This window comes from Echinops telfairi, unplaced genomic scaffold (assembly GCF_000313985.2).
Source record: "Echinops telfairi isolate 266 unplaced genomic scaffold, ASM31398v2 ScPeMD7_1;HRSCAF=3_0, whole genome shotgun sequence".
Classification (NCBI taxonomy): Eukaryota; Metazoa; Chordata; class Mammalia; order Afrosoricida; family Tenrecidae; genus Echinops; species Echinops telfairi.
This window is the reverse complement of record NW_022103896.1, coordinates 34,778,051-34,790,810: the sequence shown is the minus strand read 5'-3', so window position 1 is coordinate 34,790,810 and position 12,760 is coordinate 34,778,051. Positions and strand designations below refer to the sequence as shown.

Genomic DNA, 12,760 nt, shown 5'->3' with positions numbered 1-12,760 from the left:
AAACAGGTAATGTATAGACTCTTTCTTTTCCTCTTAACTACATACACATCTGGATGCTCTGCTCTGAAGCAGCTGAAGAGCGAAGGAAGAACAAACAGTGTTACTGAAAATCAGGAGCTAAACCTTGTAAGACACGGAGTCGGCTGCATTTATAGCGTCTAAAAACCTGACTCAAAGAGACATGCGCACAGCCTATAAATATCCTCCCAGCAGCAGTACGTGGTAAATACAGCAAGTGAATTATTCACAACCTTAAGTTCAGGTCATTTCTCTTTGTCCAGCTGTCGAAGCGAGACAATGCTTTAGAGCCGAGCGGATGCCATGCTCAGAGAGGAAAGCGGCCCGGAGACTCTGCAGGCCGGAGAGGCCAGGTGCAGCCGCAGCCCTGAGAGCAGCCCCCCTGGTCTCTGCACTGGAGGGGAGGGGGGGCTGGATGGCCACATCACCTATCCAGCACTTCTGTCTCTCCTTCATTTCTGATGCGGGATCCTAGAGAACAAGCTCAAAGACAAACACACACAAAGGTTTCTCCGCCTGGTGGGCAGAACGAATGCGTGCTGCGGGGGAGAACAGTCAAGTGCATGGAAAGGTGCTCTGTCGGCTGTGATGCTCAGGAGGCATCCTGGTACTTCCTCTCACCAAAGGCATCTGTCTTGCAAAGTCACTGTCTCAGGCAGGCGATTCCCCCCAAGTCTGTCGCTCGGACACTTGTCTCCCACTTTTCTCATCATACACGGTGATGAGAGATGGGCCTTATCTTGTCCAGATAGCAGGTTAGACACCTCAGCGTTTTTAAGTGGTGCAAAATGCAAATGGCTCTAGCTCTTAGCACTGTCAGGATTTCCCCCATTGCTCTGCTGCGAACAAACAAGACAAAACATTTTTTTTTCACCAAGATTTTCCTTCCATGTGATGAGGTTTCTGCCTTGTAGACAATTTTAGGTTTTCTAAGGCAGTGGTTCTCAACCTTCCTAACACCTTGTCCCTTTAATACAGTTCCTCATGTTGTGGTGAGCCCCCCACCCCCACCCCCGGCAATCATGAAATTATTTTCGTTGCTACTTCATCACTGTCATTTTGCTACTGCTATGAATCGGATGACCTCTGTGAAAGGGTCATTTGACCCCCAAAGGGGTTGAGAACCGCTGTTCTCGGGTAATCTCTAGAAGTCACAATTCATTTCAAAAGCACTTAAAACGATCCCCAGTTGTTGGAATATCAACAGAAAGGGCACTGCTGGGCACTAGCCTTCTGTAGAGTGATTTGAAGGCCGGGAAGCTCTGCAGATAGAACAGGCTCAGTTCATCCCCCCACAGCCCCTGAGTTGATGCCTCCCCACAGTCACCCCATAGGCCAGAGGGTTTCCAGGGCTGTAAGCCTTTATTGGAGCAGACAGCCTCCTCTTTCTTCCAGGGAGCAGCTGGAGTGTTCAAACTGCTGACCTTGCAGTTAGCAGCCCCGTGAGTACCACCCACACCCCACACCCCCGACCCGGCACCACAAAACTTAAAAACTCACTGCCTTCGGTCGTTGCTAACTCACAGTGACCCTGTAAGACAGAGCAGAACTGCCGCCCCGGGAGTTCCCAAGACTGTAACTCTTTATGGGAGTGGAAAGCCCCATCTTTCTCTTGAGGAGCAGCTAGTAGTTTAAAAGCGCTGACCAGGGCTTCTTCAAGTCATGCTTTGATATAATCAAATCCTAGCATGTATCCCACTGTCTTTCTACGTGCAAGTTCTCCTAACCGAGAAGCTGCCCACGTGCGGTTTCCTTTCTTATGCAGAGTGGGGGAGAGGGGAGGCAAGGAAGAGGAGAAGTGACCCAGTCCACTTGGCCAGCTGGTATCTAAAACTTCAGCGGGCAACAGTGACTTGTGCCCACAGTCACGGCGACCCTGAGTTGTGTCTATCTGCTGTCTTAGGGTGTTTATTAAACTGGACGCTCAGACTGTCATTTACTGCACTGCATGGTGTAACGGCTAAGATGTTATGTCAACTTGGCTGGGCCAGGATTATCTGTGGTTGAGCGGTTAAGACCTGGTAATCCTCCAAGATGAAATCTAACCTAATGCAATCATCTCCAGAATGAGGTCTGTGGCAGTTACATAATCTCCTGTCAACTTGAGAAGGGGTGGAGTCTAGCCGCTCAATCGGGTCACAGCCAATGAGGCCTCTGCGTGGGCCTGGCTTTCTCTTGAGGATCCTTAGAACTCCGGTCTTCTCTCTGGAGGCAGGACACACACTTGCTGCCCGACATACCTGATGACAAGCTGGATGGAGCTAGAGCCCCGGAACTGGAGGAGCCACATGGAGACCCACACCAATGCTTTTCCACAAGACTTTCCACCCACTGCCCTGTGATCTTCCTGCAGTTGGCATTATTGTATGGCTGTGTGAGTCTGAAGAAAAATATATAGACTGGTTTCAGATATATGGGCCAATATCAGACTCGTGGACTTGATCTGGACTGGGTTGGGATGTTTTCTTAATATACAATTACTCTTTGATTTACAGTTCTTTCTTATATACATATGAGTGTCTCACTAGATTTGTTTCTCTAGTCTACCCGGACTAACAGAAGATCTACCATGAACAGCCATTCAACTGAAAGGACATTTCATCAGAAATGTGACCTGCTTCCAATATAAGTGGATACTGTGGGAAAGCTTGCATATCTTTTTGCTGGGTCTGTATCCTGCATCTGGCTTGTCATCTGGCCTCTGGTTCCTTCGATTTGAGCCAGTGGCTGCCTTATTGCCTGATGCTCCTGGAAGTTGTCTTCTTACCTGCCATCTGACCTGCCAACCTTGAGTTCATCAGCCCCTACAGCCTACACAAGTCAAGAGAAGCCTCCACTCTGACATTTGCAACATGGACTTGGAAATTGCCTGCCATATGAGCCATTTGCTTGATCTAAACTTCTCTCGGTATAGACACATACACACTTCACTGGTTTTGTTTCTCTAGAGAACACAGCTGAAGATACATGGACCAAAAACTGGCCATGAAGTGAGACGCTGAAGTATTCGCTGAAGGCTACTTGCCATAATCACAGCCTGTCAGTTGCGTGAACTGCTCCCTAGATGGGTAATTGCCAGAGGAGAATGGCAACCACCAAAAAGCAACTGTGTTCCATTAAGAGTGTCTGGGGCCTGCTTTTAGGATCACTGGGAAGGCAGCTAGTGCTTGTCAAATGGTCTTCTTTCTCCCCCAAGGAAGTCCCATAGCACCACCACTGAAACGAGATCTTTGCAATCATAGCATCCTCATGGTAAACCACAGTGCAATACTTGACACATCTTCAATAAATGGCTTACAATACAAGCAGAAGGCCATATACTTTTTTTGTTTATGCAAACACACACAAACATTAAAGTTTGTGGAATTGTATCCAAGACAATTGCAAAGTTTATAGAAAACACAAAGCCGGGTGCAAGTGTCACCTGGGCTAACATCCGAAGAGGAGAAATTAGCAGAGCTTCAGCTTCTATTGAGTGCCTGCCTGAGCTGGTGGAATTTGCCAAACCTGCACTATTCACACAGAATCATGGAAATTGGAAACATAAAGCTGGCGTCTATTGGGAAATGATAGGCTCAAGATGAACTCAACTGGAAATTCTGGCTAACTCTGAGTGGCATCCTTTGTGCTAGCATTTTTCTCTCCGAAAGCTTTTTTAAAAGGGCTGTAATTATTTCAAGCTCTCCATTCAGCCCTCTCCCAGCTAAGCCTTTGCTTCTCTCCACTGCTCTGCACTGCGCCCCCACATACACCCAAGCATCTGCCAGGCACTGAAGTGGCAAATTCCCCTTGGTTTTATCAACATACCAATTTCAGGGAAAGGTAACTAGCACCCCTTTCAGACCCTCTGTGCCAAGGAAAACAAAGAGATGTTTGTACATCAAAACCTCTCTCCTTGTGCAGGGGCTCAACATGCCTGAGCCCTGCTACACAAACCCTGCAAGAGGAAGCGGCGGGCGAAGGGCAAAGCGCAGTCTCTTGGCAAATGCGTGCTCTTCTCCACGTGGAACCAGGGAACACACGAACTGGGGCTTACCTGGTGGCTTTGGGGTCCCAGATCACAATATCCGCGTCTGATCCTATCGCTATTCTTCCTTTCCTTGGATAGAGATTAAAGATTTTAGCTGCATTGGTGCTGGTAACGGCCACAAATCGGTTTTCGTCCATTTTACCACTGTGCTGCAAAACAATGAGTCCTAGTTACCCAGTGCTGCTGTAAGAGAACCATCACGAAGCCGATGGCTTTCCCAGCGGGGATTATTTCCTCACTGGTTGGGATGCTGGGAGTTTGGATTCCAGGCCCTGCTGGAGGGGAAGACATTCTCTCAGCGGCTCTGTGGGGGAAGGCCCCTTTTCCTTGGCTCTTTGGTGATCTTTATGTGGTACGAAATCTATCTTCCCTCTTCTCTGCTTTTAACTTGCCAACTCCATCTCTTTCTAGCTCAGAAGAGACTGACTCACGGGCCACCCCACACTAACCCTGCCTCACTCATAGAACAGGCTTCAGCCATCTGCAAAGAGGACGTTAACCACAGGCAGAGGTCAAGGTTTGCAACACATATTTGGAAGGGAAGCAGTTCAGTCCACAACACAATCCAATGGAAAAAATGCATTTGTCCTAACGTTCCAGCATCTGAAACAATTCTCTTATCAAGACTTGCATCTCTTAAGATGCACGACAGATCTGCACCTCCTTTCTTATCCCGTGGAAGTAAACGCATCTGTGGATGGTGATAAGTCTTAAGCGATCGTGAGGATGATGTGGTGGTGGCAGTGGTCACACAGGGCAGCCTGGAGAGGCCTTTTCAAAAGCTTTCGGCTTGGAGTTCTCTTGCCCTCCTTCCCAGGCTCACGAGATTGCAGTCCATGACAGCCGGATGTTGGCAACAGTATTTTCAGTTCTCATGTGAATTTTACCACTGCCTCCTATCCCACTTATGACCTGGCTTATTGAGCTGCACACCTAAGGTATATGAGAGAATTATGTACACACCAACTAGAATATTCCAGGGTTCAAATTAGATCGGCCTTCAGATCAGGCGACAAGAGTTTAAGAAAGAGGAAGAAAAACAATAGCTCAAGGGGTTCTATCTTGTGCAACTGAGATTTACACCTATCCACAGCCATGGACCATCTATTGCGAGAGATTTTAATATGGACAGAGTTTGAAGGATGGGACGCCGCTCTAAAGTGATCAATAGAAGACTGATGGTTTGCACCTATGTAAATATACCAATTAAGAGCACTCTTATGAGGCTTACTCAATTATCAAAGGTTTCCTGCCTCAAAGAAATGATTAATAACTGTGACTTGAAAGGAATATTCCCGTAAGCAAGCAAACCATCTCAATGTGTCAAAGAGCGGCATTGTTCCTTGTGTACTAATAAGAAATAGTCCGTCACTTTGAAGCCATTTGCATAATCGGGAACTGTAATAGATGACGATGGCCATGCAGATACTCATTGGAACAAGGGAAGTCAAGAGAGAGAGAAGTTGAACTGTTAGCAGCAGTCTGAGCCCAAGAAGAGACATTTTCTGGGACCGCTAAGAGTGGGGATGGTGCACAGCTGAGAGGGAGGGAGGGGTGGAGAGGACGGTAACACAGACAGAGCGAGAAAGATGTTTTGACAACTCGTAGATGTAATTGGTGATCCCAAGATTACCCTCCAGAAAATGGCGACACCCTAGGAGGAGTGTTGCAGAGCCGTGTGTTAGAAAGGTCCTCTGGGACTGGACTACGGAAACCGTGACAGCAGAGAGAAAATGGAAGCAGGCCACCACCGGCTGTGACACTACTGCCAAGTCCAAACAAACGATGGGCCTTAACGAAGCGGTCATTGCGAAGGCGGAGAGGAGGAAGCCTCTGAAAATTAAAATTCGCTGGAGGTAGGCGGGGGTGGGGGGGGTGGGGGTGGGGGAGGAAAAGTTATCCAAGAGGATCCCAAGATCTGATTTCTGGGCCAGCCACGGGAGAATCCCAGGGTGAGTAGTGAGAAAATGTCTGGCAGGGGGGTTCCCTCTGCTCCCATTGACAACCTCCCACGTCAATCACGTCAACCACCTGGGCAGGAGGACACAGAGCCATCCAGCGGTCTGACTGTTCGTCATCCGAAGGGAGAAGAGTTTAAACCACAGGACTTTAAAGCCTCTTTCTAGATGTCAGACTATTATCTAGGTAAGCCTCATACCGCACTTTAAAAAATGTGATTTCCAAGGGTTCTTCAAAGGAGAACCTTTTCAAATTTCATGAGAAGCGGTTGCGAACGTAATAAAACTTCTTCAAACGTGTTCTATCACCTCAAGTATTTGCCACAGCGACACAGGGAGACGTTGGGACTAAAGAGCCTGAGGGACGGAGCAGAATCACCGTGAACTTCTAGTCTTGAAGAAGAATGCTCTTTGAAAAAGAGCGCCTCTGAACAACGCAACAACTTAGCCTCTAAAGCTGTACCGAGATACTACCATTGCTTTGCTGATACGTACCCGGGGGAAATGGAAAGCAGTGTTGACCATCCAGCCTCCACCCTAGTGAGGGGATGGACCGCTAATGACAAGATCGAGGGTTCAAGAGCTCCTGCTGTCTACCCCATGCAAGAGCGAGTCTTGGAAGCACTATACAGGGTCGCTCTGAGATGGGATCTTCTGAATGGCAGTGTTACTTGTTTTGCTTTTTACCCTGGTATACACCATCAAAAAGCTTTCCTATATAAAGTTTGAGAGTCTCCTGGTGGTTCGGAAAGGAGCCCTGGTGGTGCAGTGGGTGACAAATTAGGCTGCTAAATGCAAGGTCTGTGGTTCAAACTCACCAGCTGCTCCTTAGAAGAAAAATGAGGCTTTCTACGCCCATGAAGTTATACAGACTCGGAAACCCACCGAGGCAGTTCTACCCAGTCCTACGGGGTCTCCATGTGTTGGAATCAATTTGATGGAAGTGAGTGTGTTTTTTTTATTTGGGGTGGGGGTGGGGGGTCCAAGCATTTGCACTCAACTAGTCACATACAGCTGATAGTTTAAATCCACCCATCGGAGCCTCAGAAAAAAAGAGTTGGAATCCAGTCAAGAAAACCTGATGGAGCAGTTCTGGAATACTTGGGGTCGTCACCATGGCTTGACGTCCGCTACGGCAGTGGGTTTTCTCTATTTTGTTTTGGAAAAAAGTTTACGTTACTCTGGTGAAAGCAAAAGTTGGATCCTGGCTTAAGAATCCAACTTCAAATAGGCAAAATGGGCTGGATTCTCCGACACTTACCACGCCTTTTTCCCATATGACCGACATTCGGTCCTCAACGCCATTCACCCCATTGGGTATCTTGGTAAAATCCTCCTTCCCTAGAGCTTTCTGGCAGGTGTTGAAGGTACAGTGGTCAGTCCCGGTTGTGGTCAGATCATCGCTGTCAAGAGAGATACACAAGTGTGATGGAGAGGAGTCGACCAAAGGGGTTAGGATGACTTTAAATAACCTTCCAATCCCGACTCCCCTTCTCCACCGAGAGTCAGAAAACAATACAAGGTAAAATAAGTAGCTTTTTAAAATATCTATTTCACTTCATTTGCACCTTTACCCTGGGATTTGTTTTCTTCCTTTGCTAAAGAAGTCTTTTGAAAGACTACTCTTGGAAGCACCTGGCCAACTCCATCCCTTACTGCAGGGGTCCTCAAACTTTTTAAACAGGGGGCCAGTTCACTGTCTCTCAAACCAGTTGGAGGGCCAGACTATAGTTAAAAAACAAACAAACTATGAACAAATTCTTATGCACACTGCACATATCTTACTTTGAAGTTAAAAAACACCCGGCAGGCCCGATAAATGTCCTTGGCGGGCCGCATGTGGCCCACGGACCATAGTTTGAGGACACCTGCCTTACTGGCTCCACCATCACAAGAACGTGCTCATTACTGGTGGGGATATGTACTTGATGGAGTGAAATTTCTAAGTATGGCTCTTCTACCCAAGTCTCTGTAACTCCCGCCAAATGACTGTGGGGGGGGATGCCAATGGAGCAGGTGCCATGCTAATAGAGGGGAATGGTCGGCTTTCGTTACCACCCCTTGGGCTACAAGTGTGAGCCATCTTTGAAGCAGGAGCAGAGCAGGAAATCCCAGGACCCTTAGAAGAAGGCCATGTCCAAGATCTCTATTGGAAGTAGTGTCGGCTGAGGCCAGAGGCACCAGCGACTGTGGAGTGGAGACGGCGGGGCAGAGCAGAGGATCCAGGTTGAGACCAGAGGCCAAGGCAAGGAAACCAGGAGACGGAGCAGAAGGGCGGTGTGTTGTTTATGGGAGGGTGAGGCAGAGAGACCAGCGAGCCTCCTGGTCCATAGAAGCAGAGGTCAAGGAAGCACGTGACTGAGAGGCTGAGGACCAGAGAGAGAGCTGGCTGCTGACTGAGGAGAGGGGCCGCTGAGGACCGAAGGCTGAATCCTCCCAAGGAGACGGACGGACACAGCGGCTGCAATCAATGGGCTCAGGCACAGGCACCAATGTGAGGGGGGCGCAGGACTGTGCAGCGTTTCCTTTCCGCTGTGGGTCAGAGCCAACTCGATGGCACCTAATGACGACGACCACAATGACTGCATCCTTACTGATTTCTGATCCTGATGTGTGGTCGCCTGTTAACTTCCCTGATGAATCTCCTTCATGATGGGTCTTCACTGTGAGTTCTGTGTGGAGACTACCCCAGGTCACTGAACCCAGCATGGTAGTAGAATGCCACGGGTATCAGATTAGGTAGAGAGAGACAGAGGGCAGAGGCACGTCTGACTTCTGCCTTCTGGCAACAGGGAAGCCAGAGGAGGTCCGGTATGGCCACCCCACACCGTTGAGTGCACTAAGGAAACGACTTCAGGATCACTGCCGATCACATGCAGAGAGATGGCTGTGAACACAGAACCAAGGTGAGCCACATGAAGAGGGAGGGGCAGGTGCACCGGGGCAACCCTCTGGCTGATTGGCCATCCTGTGACGAACAGAGATGTGAGATTGTTGGGGGACGCTGACACCTTCTGGGTGTCAGGGCTCTGGCTTTGACTTGTGAATAGCAGGAGAGAGGAGAAGTGTGAAGAGGAAGGAGAGAGAGAGGCGGCACCAGTTAACACTTGTACACTCTTGTGCAAATCCATTTGTTCACTTGAATCTAAGAGAGAGGCGTGTCTGGCTGTCTACGAATGGCAGAAACCAAGGGAAACTAGTCAGGGCCTCCCAGACAGGAACAGAGCTTCCTGTCCAATCAGCAGACGGGCCCCAGCTTGTATCCGCATCGGAAAACAACTCAAGAGTGTTCTGCTGAAGATAGGTATCTTGAATAGCCTTGGTTCTGGGCAAGGACAGTCAGAAAAGAGAAGGAAAAACAGATTGGTGAGGAGAGTAAAACATCAGTGACCCAAATGTGAATTCTCAGCGTCCAGGAGGGGTTTGGACAGTGTACCCTCTGCTGACGCGGGCGGTGGGTGCCAGCTGAGCGGCTCTCCAAGGGCACCAAGCCCCTGGGACGCCAGCCAACGCTCCCGAGGCTCGAACAAGGTGTCCTCGGGCAAACCTGAGGTTCAGAAAGAGCCCGATTTTGACAAAACACTTCACAATCATCTGCAAAACAATTACTTAGCCAAGAGATTCATGAGGAAATCAGGCGTGGAAGGGTCGGGCCGCAGGGGTGGGCCCATGACGTGGTGGGCGGCGTGACGCCATTCTTCATTCCAGTAGTGAGTGCCATCTGTGCCCAGACTCGCCGCTATGGGTTCTCCGTAGACCACCTTCCCTGGAAGGTCAGAGGAAGCAGTTAGCACCTTACTTTGCACCCAAAAAAGTCACCTGACAAAGGCTGACACCTCACGCTCTCTGTCTTAGCAAGAGGAGCCCTGGTGGGGCGGAGGGTTCCTCGTTGGACTGACTGCTCACTGCAAGGCCGGCAGGCTGAGCCCATCAGCCCCTCGGCAGGAGAATGATGAGAGTTTGTTGTTGCTGTTGTTGTTCTCATAAAGATTTACAGCTTTGCGTCGGGGGTCTTAAAGGCTTGAAGATAAACAAGCGGCCATCTAGCTGAGAAGCAACAAAGCCCACATGGAAGAAGCACACCAGCCTGTGTGATCATGAGGTGTTGATGGGATCAGATATTAGGCGTCTAAGACCCAATGTGAATGAGGGGCAGTGTGGAGTGGAGACCCAGAGCCCATCTGTAGGCAACTGGATGTCCCCTTACAGAAGGGTCACAAAGAAGAGACAAGCCAGTCAGGGTGCAGTACAGCGCCAATGAAATATACAATTATCCTCTAGTTCTTTAATGCTTCCCCCCATCCCACTATCATGACCCCACTTCTACCTTACAATTCTGGCTAGACCAGAGGATGTACAGTAAAACAGATAAGAGCTGGAAACCCAGGGAATCCAACAGAGAAAACCCCCTCAGGTCCAATGATGAGAGTAGCAATACCAGGAGGGCAAGGGAGAGGTGGTGGAAAAAGAGGGACCTGATCACAATGATCTACAAAGCCCCTCCCCCTCCCCCAGGGGGGTTGGGCAACAAACAGAAAAGTGGGTGAAGGGAGACAACAGTCGGTATAAGACATTAAGAGAAAAAAATTTATAAATTATCAAGGGTTCGAGAGGGAGGGGGAGAGGGTAAATGAGCTGATACCAAGGGCTCAAGTAGAAAGAAAATGCTTTGAATATATAATGATGGCACCGTATGTACAAATGTGCTCGACACAATGGATGAATGTATGGATTGTGATAAGAGCTGTAAGAGCCCCCAATAAAATGATTAAAAACAAACAAACAAAGATTTGCAGCTTTGGAACCCCCAGGGGCAGTTCTACCCTGCCCGAGAGGGTCACTGGAGTTGGCATGGGCTCAATGACAGTGAATTCGTTGGTGGTGGTGGTGTTGTTTTTGAGGTTGGGGGGGGGAGGGGCGCAAGGGATAACATGAATCCCAAACTATAATTTGGTCTTGAGAACTGGATCTAAAGATACCTACTAGTTTACTGAAGGAGCCCCGGTGGTACCACACTTCAATGTTCCACTGCTAAGGAAAAGGTAGGAGGTTCTAATTCACTCAGCACTTCTGTGGAGCCTTTGGTGATCTGCTTCCAGCTTTATGGGGGTGGGGGTGGGGTTGTTTATAACCCTGGAAAGCCTGTGGGGCACTCCTACTCTGTCATGTGGAGTCACTGTGAGTTGGAATCCGCTGATGGCACCCAACAACAGTGCGGGGTATTTACCCTGTCCCAGTCAAGGCCAATGTGCATGGCAGGTTCTCACCCCACTCATTAGTCACATGACTTAACCTTGGCCCATAAAATGGGAAGGGAAGTGACACCTCACTCTCACTGGGTCCACTGTGCCTCTCAGCGACCCTACAGGATAGAGGGGAACTGCCCTTGCGACTTTCTGAGACTCCAACTCTTCACTGGAGTACAAAGTCTCTTCTTTCTCTGTTGGAGCGGCTGGTGGTTTCAAACTGCTGACCTTGTGGGTAATGCCCAACTCATAACCCACCACACTACCAACCGAAGCTAACAAAGTTACCGTGGGGTTCTCCTTTCACTATTGCCCCTGTCAGGGAACCAACATGGGGACTGCTTCTTGTTATGTCCCGCAGTGAGAGGGAGAGAGTCCAAGATCAGAATGCACCCACATCAGACATGAGTATGAATAAAAAGCGAATTCTTACCATTGTAAACCACTCGTGTCTTAGATGCATTTGTTACTGCAGCATAACCTGACTAAATTAACTGATTGTTGCCATTTTAATAGGATCTTCTCAGAACCTTTAGGGTTAAATAACATTTCGACAGTGACAGTACATCTAACCTCCCACACAGAGAGTGCAGGAGACGGATCCTAGTTCCAGGCCATAAAACCCTGAGGGCATACGGTTATCCTCAGAGGTCACCGAGCTGAACCCCAGTGTGGCTCTGTGCCAAATAGATTGGTCCTCTTTTCACACCCGCTTAAAAACAATTCTCCTTCTTAAACTTACATTAAATAAAAGAACACTCAGATGATTAAACTGTAGCCAGGAAAGCGAATTTTAAAAATCATGTAAATGAGGCCATCGAAAGCACACAATGTTAGAGAAGTTAACAGCAGCGCATTTGAATTTAAAATCAGAGTCCTACCTCCGATTACCATTTGTCAGAGTAATAGATTCACCGGCATCCACTGATCCAATGCTGCAGGCACAGAGGAGAGCGCCCGGGAGGAGACGCCGGCATACCAAGTTACTCCACGTTCAAGTTCCAGATTTCCGTGCACACCTGATCTCTAACCGACAGGAGCTGATCTCCTCAGAGACTTCTGAAAGGGTAAGGCCACCATTGCAATTGGAACAGAGCACCCTATTATCTCACAGATAATATCCCCCCACCCCACCCAAATTAGCCACCTCCCTTTAGCAAAGCCTAGGCACGGGAAAGCCCATGAAGTGAGGCTTGCTGAACCTACGCAATGTGGTTTCTGAAGGAAGCATGCTATCCCCCAGGGGCTCGGGACTGCAATGGCCCAGGTCCTTCCCCTCCGGAGCCTTCTCTCCCCCACATGCGGCGCACCCCCCTGCCACCCTCGTCCAACCGTCTTGTTCTCAGAAACCAGGGGGAGACCAGACAGAAGGAGCCCTGGTGGCCCTGCAAGGTAAGTGTCTGACGGCTAACCACAAGGTCGAGGGGTCACAGCGACCAGCCACTGGGAGACACATGAAACTCTGCTTCCACAAAGACTGACAGTCTCGGGGGCCCTTAGGTCGGGTC

General features: G+C 49.1%; 1 protein-coding gene across 1 annotated transcript in view; it reads right to left on the bottom strand.

Annotated features, from left to right (window-relative positions):
• The window catches only part of DPYS (dihydropyrimidinase), a 103,073-nt gene that overhangs the window by 46,062 nt on the left and 44,251 nt on the right, over nt 1–12,760 (bottom strand). The window contains exons 5-7 of the mRNA XM_013006682.2: nt 9,616–9,772; nt 7,268–7,409; nt 4,055–4,197 (exon numbers count right to left, since the gene is read on the bottom strand). Of these exons, the coding sequence (XP_012862136.1) occupies nt 4,055–4,197; nt 7,268–7,409; nt 9,616–9,772 (442 nt within the window). The remainder of the gene's footprint in view (nt 1–4,054; nt 4,198–7,267; nt 7,410–9,615; nt 9,773–12,760) is intronic.